This window comes from Euprymna scolopes, chromosome 9, assembly GCF_053919585.1.
Source record: "Euprymna scolopes isolate OS-2025 chromosome 9, ASM5391958v1, whole genome shotgun sequence".
Lineage (NCBI taxonomy): Eukaryota > Metazoa > Mollusca > Cephalopoda > Sepiida > Sepiolidae > Euprymna > Euprymna scolopes.
Window position 1 is genome coordinate 130,701,995 of NC_136490.1, and position 18,939 is coordinate 130,720,933.

General features: G+C 32.1%; 1 protein-coding gene across 1 annotated transcript in view; it reads right to left on the minus strand.

Moving 5' to 3' along the window:
• LOC145284833 (zinc finger protein 236-like) overlaps window positions 1-18,939 on the minus strand; it is a 113,924-nt gene that overhangs the window by 59,382 nt on the left and 35,603 nt on the right. Inside the window, exons 5-9 of the mRNA XM_080133809.1 lie at window positions 18,596-18,723; window positions 14,781-14,938; window positions 11,728-11,850; window positions 6,075-6,182; window positions 3,888-4,091 (exon numbers count right to left, since the gene is read on the minus strand). Coding sequence (XP_079989935.1) covers window positions 3,888-4,091; window positions 6,075-6,182; window positions 11,728-11,850; window positions 14,781-14,938; window positions 18,596-18,723 — 721 coding nt within the window. The remainder of the gene's footprint in view (window positions 1-3,887; window positions 4,092-6,074; window positions 6,183-11,727; window positions 11,851-14,780; window positions 14,939-18,595; window positions 18,724-18,939) is intronic.

Sequence of the window (18,939 nt, forward strand, 5' to 3'; positions counted from 1 at the left end):
AGTTTGACAAGATACAACAGAAGAAGGTTGGAGTTTACATCAACTAAAATGTTGTGAAAATAACACTCAAGATGAGAACAGTAGTCCGAAGAATACAAATAATAGGAATAACAGAAAATGATTTTGCCATAACTTATGTTTGAGAAAATTCAACATAGAAAATATACAGAGAACATTTATTACTAATGGAGATTTGATGTCTGTCTGCCTGATCGGTTAGGTTGTTTTGTTTTACAAGATGTCAATCATTTTAGAGTTATTTAATCCTGAATTCTGTCATTTTAATAAAAGTTTTTATGCTTCAAGTTCTTTATATCTTCAAATATTTATTCATGTTATTTAGTTTGGTTGATTTACAGAGGGAAATTGTTTTTGTTTATGGCTTTGCAGAACATGATTGAGTTTTACAAAAAGAAAGGAAACAAAAACAATAGCATCAATGTTTGGTACATTTTAGTTCAGGAAGTTTATCTGATAGCATTGGGTTGTCTATTTGAAGCCGAAATTATATTATTACTTTTATTAATTGTACTATTGTACTCTCTTTTAATGTTCATTTCTGTTTACTATAATATTTCAAACCAATGCACTATTTTTCCATGTTCAATTTAATGGGGTTCTATGGCTATGATACCATTCTCCTAAGAATCACCTTCTCCTGTTTAGGGGTAATACTATCAATTGTTATTCATTTATTTTTGAAGGGGGGGGGGGGTAGAGATATACTAGCAAAATATGAGCCCTCTGGTATGTGTTTCCTAGCTTTGATTATTACAACTTTCCATTTTTTAATTATTTCTCTAGTTACATGCATATTTTTTTTCAAAAAAATATTCTAGACTTTTGTTTCTTTGAACACTCTTCACAATCATAACTAATGTTTAAAAATCATAATAAAAAACTATACTATTACTTCTATTAATTGTACGATCTATTAATGCTCAATTCAGTTTAATATACAATTTCAGATTGACAACAGATGGGAGGGTTTGTGGAAGTTAGCAGTTGATCTGGATTCACGACTTGTGTTCCCATGGATAACAACAGCTCAACATCCAGATATAGTGATGTGGAGCAAAGATAAGAAGAAGACAGTGTTGATGGAGTTGACCGTAAGTTGGGAAAACAACATCAAAGCTGCTGAGGAAAGAAAAGACAAACAGTACAAAAAACTGATCGAAAGATGTAAATAAGATGGATGAGATGTGGAGTTTTGCCATATTGGAGTAGGAGCCCAAGGTTTCATCGAGAACGGTTTTGTTCATCTACTAAGAAGTCAATTCGGGTTCACACAGTTTGAAACAAGTAACAGAAATCCAAACAACAGCTGAGAAAGCTTCGATGTGGTTGTGGCTTAAGAGAAATGATGAGAACTGGACAGAGCGTCCAATGTCAAATTAAATGTCAATGCCATCTGACATCAGAGCAAAGAAAACATTGCAACACCCATACTTATCTGCTGCAGAGATCAGGAGCCGGCACCAGAGGAAGACAGACATCTCCAAAAGGAGGGGTGCCATCGTGCAAGTGCAATTAGTTGAGGATAAGGCACCGAAACTGGCTGGCACGGTATGATGCCATTTCTCGTGGGTCTGGATCTAGCAGTGAAGTTGCTGGCGATGAAGGATGAAGTGTTAATCTTCCTTTCAGACTAATGAACTATCTGTCGATGTTGAATTGAAGAGGAGAACAATGTAGTATCTGTTGTTTTTGTGATACCATCCTCCAAGGAATTGGGGGGGGGGGATATTTGTTAATTTATCATGATAACATCCTTCACGGGAGGACGTTCATAGTATAGTACCTGTTTTGTGGCAATAATTTCATCCTCCTAGGCATTTGCTCTCCTTTGGTTAAGGGAGATGGGTGTGGAGTAGTATCTGTTTTATTGTTATGAGACCATCATCTCTCTAATATTACCTCCTCCCCTGAGGGGAAAGGGGATTACTGTAGGCTATGTTTGATCAGCATAATACCATACACCCAGGCATTACTTCCTTCTTGCGGATGGGCAGTTTGTTCATCATGATAAAATCCTTCCAGGCTAGCAAAAATATGCTTCCCAGAGCCGTATAAATTTGTGAGTACAGTTCAATAGAATTAGGACTAAAAAATGATTTTCTCACAAGTTTTGTATTTCAAGTTGAAAACTAATTAAAAAAAAATAACAAGTGATTAGACAATCTTACTCTCAATGTATAGACAGACACAGTAGAAGTGAATAGACATGCTTATTATCAATAATAAAGAAAACTTCTGTTAGAAGCTTCTGGTCGATAAAGCGATAATGATCCTTCCCCTCTCCCTCTGGTCTATTGGAAAACTACTTGATCAACATTGGAAAGTGGAATCCCCAGGTTTGCAGTTATTTGACACTCACTAAGTCTACCAAACAACGACCACCAAAGAGATGAGCTGACCAGATAAGAGTTTATGTATGCCATTCACCTTCAGATTAATCCACAATACGTCCTCTCTGAAATTTTGACAATTTTATGGAGAGTAGAAAAATGAACTTTAGGTTTACTTTTGGTAGCCTCATAATTCTCATTTTTCTCCTAGGAATTACCTCTACATTTGGGGGGGGGGGGGGTAGTACTTGTTCTTTTATCATTAATACCATCCTCCCAGGCATTACCTCTTCTTTTTTATGATAGTATAGTATCTACTCTGTAGCAAAGACTTCATCCTCCCAGACATTACCTCCTCTTTGGGGGAAGGAGATAATGGAGTACATGTTCATTCATAATACCATACTCCCAGGATTTACCCCCCCCCTTTGGGAAGGGAATGCAATGTAGTATATAATCGTTCCTTACGATAAAATTCTTCCAGACTAGCAAAAATATGTTCCTTCAAATGTGTGAATCTGTACAGAATTTTGAACGGAACTTTTTATTTAATGCATGGAGAAAGTTTGCTTTCATTCCATCAAGCCATGATCAAGTAGAAATCTTGGCACTACTGCAGTATGCGAGTGAGCGCCAGTGTTAGGGGGCAATGACACCAATTTCTTCTTGGCCAAATAAATAAGAAACAAGATTTTTTTTGTCAAACACAAAAATATTTGAAAACCAAAACATTTATTGTATAAAAATGTATCAAAATATAATTGTAAAGACATTTATTGAAAAGTCTGTGTAAGAAAATATAATTATAATCAAAAAATTTTGTAATTAAGGCAACATTGGATTTTTATAAAATGATAATAGTTTGTGTTTTTTCCGAACAAATAAATAATTTTAATGAAACATTTTTCAAATTAAAGCAACATTGAAGGGCCAACAACAAATTTATAATTTAAATCAAACATTTTTCCGAATTAAAACAACACTGCATTTTTTTTTCGAAACATTTTTTGAATTGAAGTCTAATTGTGGCACCTGTTGATTGAAAAGTCTGCGTACGAAAATATAATTTTCAATAAAACAATTTTGTAATTAAAGCAACATTGGATTTTTATAAAATAAATAGTTTTTGGGTTTTTTTTTCAAACAAATAAATAATTTTAATGAAACATTTTTTTAATTAAAGCAACTTTGAAGGGTCAACAACAAATTAATAATTTAAATCAAACATTTTTTTCGAATTAAAAAAATATTAGAGTAATCGTCCCCTGTTCTTTGACCGAAAAGCGCCACTTGGCAACAGTTTAGTGAAACATACCAAAAAATATGGCACTTGCCCAAATACTACAGAATTGCCGAAATATAAGTATGGAACATTCAATGACTGGGTAGAAAAGAATTGGATAGGAATTTAACTGAGAAACAAGAATGGGGATATTTAAAATGTATCCATTCAGTTTTTTTTCACTTAGTGACAATAATACTATTCCAAACTTAAACTAATAAGCCAAACATTAAGCATTTGCTAAAAGAACTCACTTTGCGTATAGTGTGTCTTTTGATGCATCCTGTGGCTGTATCATGTACGGCCATAGTAGTAATGGTCTGAGCAAGACTGGCCGGCACCGAGTCAATATTTCCACTAGCATCCTCGTTTTCATCTTGCTCGCCTCCAATGTTGACACTTGGAAGACCACTGTTCTCAAGAGCTTGTTGAAGAATATCAGCATTCATACATTCCGCCTGGAAATTAAAATGGAAATGAAAATTTAAATAAAAATGAAAATGGAAATAAAAATAGAAATACAAATGGAAATACAAATAATACAAATTATAAAAAAAAAACATTCAATATTTAAAAAAACAAATAATCCTTCCAATCAAATTTTGTTTTTTAATTTAATTTATAAAAATGAACTAATATTTACCAATTTTCAATTAACTTGAGTAAAAGTTAAAAAAAAAAAACATAAGAAACAATAAAAAAGTTAATTATTATTATTATTACTAACTTGACTCATGGAAATTTCACACATGTATTTTTCATTTCATTTATGCTGAATGTCTATAGAAATATTTTTAAGCGTGGCAGTAATATATTCTTGTCATACTTAAAAATATTTCTTCAAACATTCAGCATAAATGCAAACCGCACAATATTATCATACCACCTTTATTCAAACTGAAACACACTTATCTAAGTACTCTAGTTAATATATCTATTTATAGAAGTTTATCTCAAAGAAGTTTCTGACATATTTTCATTCTATAGACGTCTGACATGAATGCAGATCTCAAAATATTATTGAACGTCTTTGAACAGAATAGATACTGCACTTTGATCCTAGCCCGAAGAGCAAAGAAGTGTATTTTAGTTAGAGTTTGTGTTAGCGACATCAGTTGTTTTTTTTTTAATTGGGGGAGGGGAGAAGCATGTTTGACAATCGGGCAATCCCACCTTAAAAAAAAAAGAGTGGTAGGTGTTAACTTACATACAAACATGAAATTGCCTTAGTGTATTATTAAATAGATTGCTTGATATACCTCTTTGAGGTTCCTTTTTTAATGAACTTTTCAATTTAACCCTTAAAAAAGTGTTATAGCCTTGCAGGCCAGTAATGATCAACACAAACACAGTGGTATATAATTAACAAAAGCATCTCAACAAAAGTATGTTAGAGAAGTACATGACATGATTCTGGAGATCATAACTGCTACTAATTGCAGTTAGCAATAGATGTACTCTACCCAAAAGATGGGAGGCAAGGCCTGTGAGGGTGAACTTCCTAGGACCACCCAGAATGAGAACCTCAGTCTGCCAGATAAAAGGTCACCAGAATGATAAAGTTTTTTCCAGGCTGACTATTGAGGTCGGAATCTCAACTGGCAAGCAACTGCAAGCGCAACCCAAATGAATGGCTCTCAATTTATCTTTTATTACACCTGTATATTGCTTCCAATTTCATTTTTCTTACACCTCTATGTTGCTTCCAATTTCATTTTTCTTACTCCTCTATGTTGCTTCCAATTTCCCTTTTTTTACTCCTCTATGTTGCTTCCAATTTCCCTTTTTTTACTCCTCTATGTTGCTTCCAATTTCCCTTTTTTTACTCCTCTATGTTGCTTCCAATTTCCCTTTTTTTACTCCTCTATGTTGCTTCCAATTTCCCTTTTTTTACTCCTCTATGTTGCTTCCAATTTCCTTTTTTACTCCTCTATGTTGCTTCCAATTTCCCTTTTTTTACTCCTCTATGTTGCTTCCAATTTCCCTTTTTTTACTCCTCTATGTTGCTTCCAATTTCCCTTTTTTTACTCCTCTATGTTGCTTCCAATTTCCCTTTTTTTACTCCTCTATGTTGCTTCCAATTTCCCTTTTTTTACTCCTCTATGTTGCTTCCAATTTCCCTTTTTTTACTCCTCTATGTTGCTTCCAATTTCCCTTTTTTTACTCCTCTATGTTGCTTCCAATTTCCCTTTTTTTACTCCTCTATGTTGCTTCCAATTTCGAATTTTTACATTTCTCACACTTGTAGATATATCCCCAATTTCCCTTTAATATTACCATAGAAAATATTTTTTTTTTACATTTAAAACACATTAAATATTTCTTTTTAATATTATATTCATCAAAATCAGATAGTTTATTTTTTTTCTATATATCCAAGAACCTTTCAATTGGTTAAATCCTTTGTTAAATATTTAAGATGAAAACAAAACTGATCTTACCTCTCCGTTGAGATCTTTGGCTGCAGATTGCACTGAGAGTTCAATAATCTGATGGATGACTTTATCGTTGTCAGCAAGTGGTTGAACCTCAATCTGTGTTGACAGATCCTAACAGAATAAGAGCATATTTAGTATATCACAAAATCATTACAAATTTAATATAGTTATATTTTCATATAAAAACCTACATATCAGAAATATTTCATGTATAGCAAATACCCATGCCAGAAAAATACCCATAAAATTAATTCCCTAAAGAGAACATTTTTTCAACACTTTTATGTTCTATCAAAAAAATTAAAATCAAGATACTAAACCTTATATCTAGAATTCTTGTTCTAATTTTTATCAAAAAATATATTCGATTTTGATTTTGGAAAACGTCTAAAATTTAAATCTTAAGCAAAAAGGGGTCTTAAGAAGAAATTAAAATTCATGGAATCTTGCTGAATTGATTGCTTTGATTATATAAATGGGAGGTTGTACTCATATCATTACCTCTAAAAATCCTCGAAATACTCCAAAGAAATCGAAATTTTGAGAATATTAATTGATGTTTAATAATTATTGTTAAAATAGGACAAAAATCAACAGTATCTGAATTTTCACAGAGGTGTTTCACCTCCTTTTTTCCCCTTTGTATAAAACTTCATGGGGGGGGGAGTAAGTTAAACTTAATACAGCTCACATTTGAATCTTTTACACCTAGCAGCTGTGTTCCAAAATTCATAATGACCGGTTTTTTAGTTTAGGAGTGAATCCTGTACATATTATGTTGGTGCAAAAATAATGCCGTTTTTTTATCGGATGTATATACGTCAAAAAACAACATTATTTTTGCACCAACCTAAAATAAATATATAAATAGACCTAACATAATAATGATAGAGATTAGGTGCAAATAAAAGTACATATAATTAAATCATTTTAATTCTAAAGTTAATAAATTATTTTTTAAATCTGCTAAAATAAATGTTCCTTTATAAAGATAGAGATATATACAAGTAAATGTCTCGAATCCTTATTCAAATTTTCATCAAAAATCTATTGTATAATTTTTATTGTAGGAAGAATTTGAAATTCAAGGAATCTTACTTACATTATATATTGGGACCCTATGGTAGTAAGTAGAGATTGTTTTAACTAGTATGAATTTCAGTATACATGTATGGATAACCTGGCAGCAAACAGAAATAGATCACCTGCAGATGGAATGGTTAAGGCGGAGGTTCAAAAGATTAGTTCCCTAGATAAAATGCATTAGAAATGCAGGTGTCAAATGATATGACAGAGATTATGTCACAATGTTGGGGGAAGAGAACAGAGTTTCTAGCAGTTGGACTCGAGAGTGAGAGAGGCGACGTGTCTGAAAAATGTAGAGAGAATCTACAAAGTGCATTCAATAAGTTTCCAGGTTTATTTTGTACAGGCATTTAGAATTATCATAGACTCTTGATAATTCAGTATGTTATTGCTATACATCTTATGAGATGACTGACCAATTTTTTATGATTTCAGGTTCAAATGAATAGCTATAGCAGGAATCGGAATACACCCTATTAAAGCCCAATTGTCACAACTGTTGAATTTCAAAAATGCAATCTGAACATAAGGACACTTTAGAAGAAGGATATGCAATAAAATTCTGTTTTAAACTTGGAAAAAAAATGCCACAAAAATGTATGTAATGCTTCAGACTTCTTTTGGACCATCTTGCATAAATTGAGCATCAGTTTTTAAGTGGCATAAGAGATTCAAGGAAGGTGGGAAGTCTGTGAGGGATGATGAGAAGTGTAGGAGGAGTAAGGAAGTCAGAACACCAGAGTTGATTGGCCAAATAAAGAATTTCATGAATAAGGACCGTCATATGTCTATAGAGACAAAAAGTGTGCAGTTGATGTCGGTGTGGGAATTGTACTGATTAGTTAGAAGACTCTGTCTTGGACCCCGTCTAAGAGAGAAAAACACATGGTAGATGCATATGCCAGAATGTGGCAACAATACTCCATGGTGGCTTTGTAGAAGTACAAGATACTCTCAGGTATGAGTATTTTCTAAAACAGTAGAGGGAGCCCACCTTCTTTTGCAGAAGTTTTTGCAGTGTCCTCAATGTATTTATTCCATTTCATGTTGCCTGTGAATGTTAAACCAAGGAGTTTGAACTATGAGCTTTCAGGTAGGGTATTATAAGTCCTGGCTATCAGTGGTTGAGAAGGTATGTAATTGTTAAAGAAACGAAGCTTAATCTTAGTAGCTTTGAATGTTTATATCGATTTACATTCCACTAAACCTCAAAATGGTGCACGAACACCATGAAACAAGAGCCAGCAGAACTACATCCATCACAAAACTGGCCAAACATTCTAGACAAGACTGTCTTACAAATGAGACAGAATCAGAAAATAAGTCTGCTACGGAAATAGCCCAAAAGAGTTGCTAAAAATACACAAAGAACTTCCATTGCAAAAAAACTGGAAGAATGTGCAAATCAAAAAACATGCCAAATATTTTCTGGATGAATTCACCCAGGACTATATAGATAAAGAAGGTCTTATAGACTGGCTGAAAAGAGGTTTGCTCCACTACGATCAGGAGAGAATTATAATGGCTGCCCAAAATCAAGGCTTAATGACCAATGCTTTTTGGAATATGATATTTTCATTTCATCACGGGTACATACATCATACAGATTTTTCTTTATTGTTACTTTTTAATAGTGGGGAATTTTTACAAGCACCATTTTCGTTTTTTTACTCACTATTACAGATATATATATATATATATATATATATATATATATATATATATATATATATATATATATATATATATATATATATATATATATATAATAAAAGGAAATCAACTATTTGAGAAGCACTCGATATTCAGAATTTAAAATTTAACAGTTGGAAAGACCAGTCAAGTGCAAAATTGATTTTTAATAAACATCTATTTATTAAAATCAAATTGAAAATTTCTTTTTTTTTTTTGCAAATTTTCAAATAGCAAAATATTCTTCTTCGGGAAATACAGACAGTTTTTTTTTCTTCTCTTGTATCATGGTGGAGGTAATTTTTTTAAAACTCACCTGAGATACTGGTATATAAAAGTAATTACTTATATATATATATATATATATATATATATATATATATATATATATATATATAATAAAAGGTCTAGCAATGATAGTAAGTGCAGGTTTTGCTACATAGAAGTAGAGAGTGTGAGTCACTTGACATCTAATTGTAAGATTCTGCAGGGGAATGGCTACTATACAACCCAACACAATGGAGTGTGTAACTATCCCCACTGTACCATCTAAAAAAAGTTGAATATCAAATGTAGCAGCAAATCCTGGGAACATATACCAGAAATAACAGTCGGAAATAAGTTATGCACCATCCACTATGACTATCCAATTCCTACAGTTATGCTCGAAAACGGAGCCATAAAACCTGACAAAGTGATATGGGACAAGAAGGAAAAAGAAGCAACCTTAGTAAAAGTTAGTGTCCCCCCCCCCCCATGATGCTGGGTTAAACAGGGCTGAAAGGGAAAAGATAACGAAATACCGAGGTCGTATGTACGACATGAAAAGAAACTGGAATCTTAAGATAGCTATCATTCCAGTTATTATAGGATGAACTGGACACATGAAATAGAATTTCAAAAACTACCTGGTAAATATACCTAATGAACTAAGTGTAAGAGAGAGATTCAAAGAATTGTATTAAAAGGAATGGTCAGAATCTTAAAAAGATCTCTCGGTTGGAATATCTGAGTTAGTAGGTGAATGTTTGGCATCCATTAGGATGCTTCATTACCAACTTGAACAAACTGATAAGAAAATTAAGAAAAAAAAAGACTGGAGATTGTTTTCTAAGGCTTCTGCATATTGCTTTGAATATGTGTACATTCGTTTTTACCCTTATGTCTGTTATAGAGCATGGTGTCATCAGCAAATATACCCATCTCGAACACAATTGCATTTGCCTTTATTTGATTTTAACCAATTAGAAAGTATTGCCTCTTGGAGCTGGGCACCTGTCCATATTATCTATATAACCAAGCACCCAAATGTTTTTGCTAGTGAGAGACTCAGCTTGCCACAGGAACCCTTGTCAGTCATAACACTACTACAAATACTCTTGGAAAAAGTCACCTCCAGGATCCAGGCACATCTTCACATTATCTATATATGTGAGCGTTCAATTGCTGTTGCTAGGAAAAGATCCAACTTAACACAGAAATCTTACAGATACTACAAATACTCTTGAAAGGTTAACAAACTCTGGGTATAGACACTAGCTACTGGCTTCTAAATATAGTGAGAGCTTGTCAATCTTACAAACGCATTCAAAAGTTCATTTACATACAGACATATTACTGCTGCCTGTCATATTTTTTGTCAATAAAATTCTACTGTTCATGCGTGTAAGATAAATATATGCATATAGATTAACTAAGTAAAAAGCCTTTTTATTTACATCAAGTACTTTCATTTAGAAAATGATTTATACAATTTATAAGTAAATTACTTTTATATACCAATATCTCAGGTGAGTTTTAAAAAAATTACCTCCCCCATGATACGAGAGAAGAAAAAAAAAACTGTCTGTATTTCCCGAAGAAGAATATTTTGCTATTTGAAAATTTGCAAAAAAAAAAAAAAAAAAAAAATATTTTCAATTTAATTTTAATAAATAGATGTTTATTAAAATCAATTTTGCACTTGAATGGTCTTTCCAACTGTTAAATTTTAAATTCTGAATATCGACTGCTTCTCAAATAGTGGATTTCCTTTTATTATATATATATATATATATATATATATATATATATATATATATCTGTAATAGTGAGTAAAAAACGAAAATGGTGCTTGTCAAAATTCCCCACTATTAAAAAGTAACAATAAAGAAAAATCTGTATGTCGTATGTACCCGTGATGAAATGAAAATATTATATTCCAAAAATCATGTAAATTGATCAAGTAGTTTTATTTTCATAAAGAAAATCATTATAAGTGTGATTACTTCATATGAATTAATGTTTAGTTATCTCCCTTTTTTTTTGACATTTTTTTTTTTAAATGTTGAGCAGAACAGTCACTCATAAAATTTCATTTTTTTTATTTAAAAATAAAATTACTTGGTCAATTTAGATGACTTTTGGAATACGTTATTTTTACTTAGTCACAGGTATATACAGCATTCCGATTTTTCTTCATTTTTGTTTGTTAATATAGGGGAAATATTGGACAAGAACTGAAAAATAAATTTACTAACTTATTAAAAGCAAGGAGAGGAATTTTATACAATTTTCCAAGAGATCTACAGATTCAAAATGGATTCATTATTTTGTCCAGATTATAAAATGGTGAGAAAATATGTAATTGCTTTTATTTATAATTCACATTTATTTGGAAATTAACACTTTTTAAAAAAGTTTTATCATTTGTTCTGGCTGAAGATGGGGCATCCTAGCAGTTGTCAGACATTTATCTGCTATCTCATACATTCCAACAGAGAGATCTTTTCAAGATTTTACCCCTCCCTTCAAGTACAATTGTTTGTATCTCTCTTGCACTTGGTTCACTGGGTATATTTGTCAAGTTATTGAATGCTAAATCAAAACTATAGCTTACCGCCGATTCTGAATGTGATCGACTAATGTGGGCATTTAAACTGCCAAGTTTTCGGAAGACACAACTGCAATCATCACATTTGAAAATTGGTCCATCAGCATCTTTACATAATGAATGTACTCGCTGAAATATAAAAAACAAGAAAGCATTATTTTACAAAAAAAAATTATGAAAGACTTTTGTTCATTTTCAAAAGTTTAAAATGGAAGAAATATTTTTAAGTTGTGAATTGTTTTTTCCAATTAATTTATTATTCGACAAAGAAAAAACAATGAATATTTAGAAAATTCCTTATTCCAGAGTTTACGCCTTCTTCTCTTCAGAAGAAAAGTATTAGAAAAATATTATTTATAAAAAAAAATATGATTTTGCTGTTTAGTGCATAAATTGAAACTGCAACATATGAAGCAAATCATTTTTGCATAAAAGATAATGAAAAGGTTTCAAGGAATGCAAAAGTGCAAAGGTGAACAGGATATTTAGATGGAGTTCAGATAAATCCATAAAACATGATGGGTAAGCAAGAATCCGTGAGTTTTTAATTGTAAATCCAGATGGATTAAAAATCAAAATGCAAATTATATATATATATATATATATATATATATATATATATATATATATATACTCCTATAAATTTTTTTTTGTGTGTGTGTATGTATTGATATTCATATTAAAAACCTTTTTTTCTATTTATTTAAAAAGAAAATACAACTTTGTTATATTAGGTTGGTGCAAAAATAATCTTGTTTTTTTGGCGTTCAACTATATACATAAAAAACAACATTATTTTTGCACCAACCTAATAAATGAGTCATTGAATTATCTGCAAAAGATCTAGCTATTTGTGTATGTGTATGTATGTGATATTTATGTATGTGTATATATATTTGTTTAAAAATTTTGTCTACCAAACTCCTGTTAGTTTTTAGTCTACAGACATGAAACTTCATATGTAGGGTCTTCAAACCCATGCAAAACTTTATATTTGGGTTTTAGCCAGGGAAAATCGGTGCAAAAGTGTGAAAAATAAAAAATTAAAATCTGCCAGGTGAAGGCCGAACAATGGCATTACGAATATGCATGCGTGACGTAATAGCTATTGGTTCATGTTTTAATTTTTAGCAAACATGCCTTCATAGCTCAGACATTAATGTCAAAGGAAGTAAATTGTAAGCTAAACATTTTGATTTCGCTTCTCGTGGTGGCATACGAGTCATTTTTTTTTACTTTTTAAATCATTGCTATATATTGGGTCCAATATAATAAAAATATGAAATCTGTATTAATAAAAATATCATATTTAAGCATATTTACAACTGGGCAACACTGGGTGACCTGCTAGTATGTGCGTGCGTGCGTGCGTGTGTGTGTATGTGTGTGTGTGTGTGTGTGTGTGAGAGAGAGAGAGAGAGAGAGAAGCCTGAATGAGATAGAAAATCATTAAGACGTAAAAAAGAAAATCAGAGAAAATATGATCGGACATTTATTTCTGGTTTGAATCTCAAAAGGTTTCCTTATTAACTCGACCCCATATTATAATTTAAGGAGAGTAGAAAGTGGATCTTGGGTTTACTTTCAACATATTCAAAAATTACAAAAAATAATAAAGACGAAATTTAATTATTAATAAAAACAATTAACAAAAATTGAGTTCTGCTAAAACTCAATTTTCATTAATCGTCATCAAAAACGGTTTTCATTAATAATTAATTTTCTGCCTTATTGCTTTTCATAATTTATGGATAGGTTCATAATTGCGACATGACAATTAAGTTAATACCATTGTTTTACTTGAAATTCAATGTTTTCATTTTTTTAATTTTACTCTTACAACTAATACAAACAGATTTTAAAATAATAGATCAAGTTTAGAATTAAAAATAATTAATTTAGAAATATATACACTTTTTATTTTCACCTAATTTTCTTCTTTAATGTTAGGTATGTTTATATGCTCATATATTTACCTGTGTAGGATTCACTTCTAAATTATTTAGCGTTCATTACGAATTTTAGAACATAACTTTATAAAGTAAAATTTATTTAAACAGATTTTAAAATAATTGATCAACTTTAGAATTAAAATAATTAATTCAGAAATATATGAGTTGCCTTAAATAAGTTTCCAGACTTTTTTCATATAGGCACTTTTATTGAGAGTACATATATGAAACTCTAGTCCCCTTCAAAGTAATCTCCTCCGGCTGCAATGCAATTGTTGTACTGTTTCAACAACTTCTGAAAGGCCTCATGAAAGTCCTCTTGTGTGAGCGTGTCAATGACCCTCATCACAGCCTCTTTCATCTCCTCAATTGTCTAAAAACGACAGCATCTAAGGTTTTCCTTGAGCTTAGGGAATAACCAAAAGTCACTGAGAGCAAGATCTGAGAGAGTAAGGCACTGTCTTGATGCCTATCTTGGTTAAATAGTCTGTAACAAGGATGGAGCACCCTTAGGACAAACGTCACGCTAATCTTCTGCATCTTCAGTTCCTCGTGAATAACTGTGTACAGTTCCCACACCGACATCAAACTGTGTACTTATTGTCTCTATAGACAGATTATGGTTCTTATCCATGAAATTCTTTATTTTGTGAATCAACTCTGGGGTTCTGATTTCCTTGCTCCTCCTACACCTCTCATCATCCCTCACAGACTCACTGCCTTTCTTGAATCACTTATGCCACTCACAAAATGATGCTTGATACATGCAAGATGGTTCAAAAGCAGTCTGAAGCATTCCATACATTTCTGCGGCATTTTATCCAAGTTCAAAACAGAATTTTATTGCATATCACTCTTCTACAGTGTCCTCACGTCCAGATTGTATTTTTGAAATTCAACACTGTTCCAATTTCTGTTCATTTAAACCTAAAATCATAAAAATTGGTCAGTCATCTCATAAGATGTATAGCAATAACGTACTGAATTTTCAAGAGTCTATGACGATTTTAAATGCCTGTACTAAAAAGTCTGGAAACTTATTGAAGGCACGTCGTATATACTTTAATTTTCACTTAATCATAAAAAGCAATAAAAAATGAATCTAACCTGGATGTGAGCTCGTAAGTTTCCCTTTTGCGAAAAAGTTGCTGAGCAAAATTCACATATATGTGGCCTCTCCCCCGTGTGTTTTGTCATGTGGATCTGAAGAGCACCTTTTTGATTGAACGTTTTATCACACATTTTACAATCAAATGGACGTTCACCTGAAAAAATATGGAAGGGCATAAAAATTACATGAGGATCGTTTCAAAAAGTAAAAAGTTGAAGAGCTACGAAGACAGGAATGGTACCATTTAAATGAGCAACCTTTTGTGCTCCAGAATTTATTTTTCTACATAGTCACTACCATTCTCAATGCACTTTTGCCAGGAATTCAATGATACGTCTCTGTTTCTGACGCACCTCTATGACAGGGTTTGTTTCCTTAAAGTCTCACACCATTAATATCTGCAATAGAATTATGAAAATCTCAGATCATGAATGCATAAGTGCAGTCATCATAACCATGAAATTTGCAATCCTCTCTAATCCATTCAGGCAGAATAAAAAAAATAGGAGGCATTACTTTTGGAACGCCTCATGTATTATAGTAGTACCATGTATTACAATAAATCTAACCTTCATCACCCTTCAGGGCCTGTGGCGCAGTGGATAGAAACATTGAGTCTCTACGGTTCCAGGTGAGCATTTCCTGAAGATAGCGGTTTCAATCCTATCCAAAGCAGGCCAGAGGTTTAGTTAGCCAAAAACATGGTGACACAACAACAACTACGGAAGGCAGTAATTACTGGGGATACAGTTACAAGACTCAGCATTCCTATCCTGTCGCAATTAACCACCTGAGGAAGGCCAGACGATGAGTTAGCCCAAACGTGGTTAAACAACAACAACTATGAAAATGAAGATAACAATCTACAAAAAAATGAATGCACAAATTATGAAGCCTCATCTCAAAAGATTAAAAAAAAAAAAAATATATATATATATATATATATAATATATGAAATTTGTAAGTTTAGAAAGCCACGTTTCAGTCAATTCATCCTCTGATCTTCTTGAGGTGGTTAACCGTGATGGGATAGGAATGTTGAGTCTTGTAACTGTACTCAAGTAATTACTGCCTTCCATAGTTGTTGTTATCTCATCATGTTTTGGTCAACTAATCCTCTGGCCTACTTTGAATTGGATTAAAACCACTATCTTCAAACAGTGCTCACCTGGAACTATAGAGATTGAACTCCTATATCCAGTGCACCTCAGGCCCCAAGGAGACCACAACAACTATGGAAGCCAATAATTACTGAGGGTACAGTTATAAGACTCAGCTTTCCTATCCCATTGCAGTTAACCACCTGAAGAAGGCCAGAAGATAAGTTAACCAAAACATGGTGAAACAACAACTCTGAAGCTGAGGATAACAGTCCACAAAAAATGAAGGTACTTGTACAGTTTAATCAAGACATAAAAAAATAAAAATATTATAAAAAAATTATATTGTACGTATCTGTTATTGAATGAGGTTCTCCAAAAAAAAATTTCACTTAATTTCATCAAGTAGTTTTTTGTTTTTTTTTTACAGCGAAAAAGCAATTTGTTATGATATCAAGCAAAAGGTTTGATTTTTAGGAAGAAAAGTGGGTACTAAAGATGGGGAGGGAGTGTCGGTGCTTTAAACTGAGTTATCTCCCCCATGGTGTGTTTAAAAAATTCAAAGATGTCTACCTTCAACATGCTGCCATAAAAACATGTTTTTTCACTGTAAAAAAAAAAAAAAAAAAAAAAAACTATTCGATCAAATTAATGAAATTTTTTTTCGGAGATCTTCAGTCCAAAATGGATACGTACAATATAACCTTTTTTCGATATTTTCATTTTTTAATGTCTTGATTAAACTGTACAAGTGCCAAAATGAATATACATATTTGTATTTGTAGCATTCTTTTATGTTTGTCACATATCTTCTCTGTCTACCACCCTGGTAACACATGTACCTTTTCTCATTGCATTGGGACTATACTGTATTCTCTCTTTAGTAGTTTTACACTTTTGTATATTATACTAAGTACTACCTTATATGTTTTGTATTACCCTTTTACATTTGTTAAAAACTGTCCATGTGAGAATAAAGGTAGGTATCTACATCCAACTGTTTCTTCAATATTGTTTTCTCTTTTTTGAGATGGCAACTGTATGAAAATAATTCTGATCCAGTCAAAATATTTTCTGAAAGGAATTAAATCAAATTCATTTTATTTTTTAACATTATGCTGCTATGATTCACAAGAAAATCTGATTTATCCGCATCAAATGCTGATTTTGTAGAAGTTATTGATGACGAAAATAAAGAAAATGACTGATTTATTTCATATATTAGATATCTTTGCCTATCATGGACGTAGCTTTATTTTATGGAAGATAGATTTAACATTTTTCTCTTAGTATTTTTCCAAAGTATTTCATGTTGCAATGATTTAAAAAAAAAAAATTTTTTTAAACATAAATAAATATTAACAATATTGCTAGAACGATAAAATATGATCAAAAGAAACAAACTCCTTTTCTGTTTCAGGTGGTGTTACCTGCCCACTTTTAACTCTTATGTGAGTTCTCACAGGAAGATGTAAGAACAGGATGAGACAAATGCTGGTGGGCATCATTAAGATTTTGAACCCACGTAAATGAAAATGGAGATATATTACTTCTATCTATGATAGTTGTGATATACAAATTCAAGTAATATCGGACTAAAATTAATAGATGTTGCTTCGTTATAAATAAAATGTCTACATCAAATCAACTGTGAATATTCTCATTTCTTGCACTGCTTTGTGTCAGTCATGCGTTGTATGCATATTTATCTTCAAACATAATATTATGCAAGGCATTAATAGTTATATGTTGACAGCTATGAGAAATTAGGAGTGATAATAACCCCCCCCCCAAAAAAAAATGTTAGTGACATCATATAAATATTACATTATTATTATTTTTTTTGTTTTACATTTGGATCAGTCTATGTTTCTGAACAGGGTGTAACAGGTGATAACAGTCGTACTGACATAGGAACAGGGTCATTATTATAGAGATAATTTTTTTTTATCATTCACTTGTAGATCATTGCAGCATGTATGGATTATTGCTGTCATATTTGGGTTGGTGAATCTCTGTCCCATTTTAGGATTCTTGATAAAATACAGAAACATATCTGTAATTTGATTAGCATCATCCTTTCTTCTCTGCAACATCCCTCTCACAGACGTGATGTTGCTAGTCTCAGTCTTTTCTATAAATACCATTAAGGCATATATTCTTCAAAATTGTCTGATTGATTCAATGCTTCTTTTATTCTTGCTTGTTTAACTCATTAATCTAGTGGTCTCTATCAATTTGCTGTTTTGATACCTCAGTGTAACACAGCTTCTTATTTCAATAACTTCTTTCCAAGAACTGCAGGCTTGTGGAACTCTTTTCCTGCTGATTGTTTTCCTCCTACCTATAGCCATAGTCTTTTCAAAACTAAGACCAATAGTCATCCCTTGTCTTTGTGGTAATCATCTTTTGTTGTTGTTAACTATTTATATACATCAAGTGGCTCCATGCCTTGTCTGGAGCAATTTCCATAAAATAAATCATATCAAGAAAATTTTATTCAAGAAAAATCAAGATGACAATCATTAAAGAGATGGGAAGACTAGATAAGGGCTAAGATTGGCATGTCACTCCTGACAGTCGAAAGACCAGCCCAAGACTGATAAGTTGTAGAATTTTGTTTCCAAGCATATGGTGAAGATCTCTAGAGTATGCAAGTAACTCAAATGTTTTATGAGCAAATCAGTAAAAATAATTAAAGACTGTCCTACCTGTATGTATCCGAATATGCCGTAGCACCTGGCTTGGTTTCTGGAACGATTTGCCGCAATGATGGCACTTGTGGTGGAAACTCGACCGATCAATGTTTCGCTTGTAGGAGCGATGAGACAACGAAGATCTAAAATTAGGATCAAAAAAGAAACCAGAAAATTACCTTGTGCTTCCAAAGCATATGTAATTCTATTATGCCATGAAATGCAAGATTTGCTGCTTCTGCAAAATAGTGGGATCTGAAACAAACGCATTTCAAGTGAAAACATTATTACATACTTATGGCCTAACGTTTACAGGGAATATGAACTGGAATAGATACATTGAGAGCATTGCCAAGGCT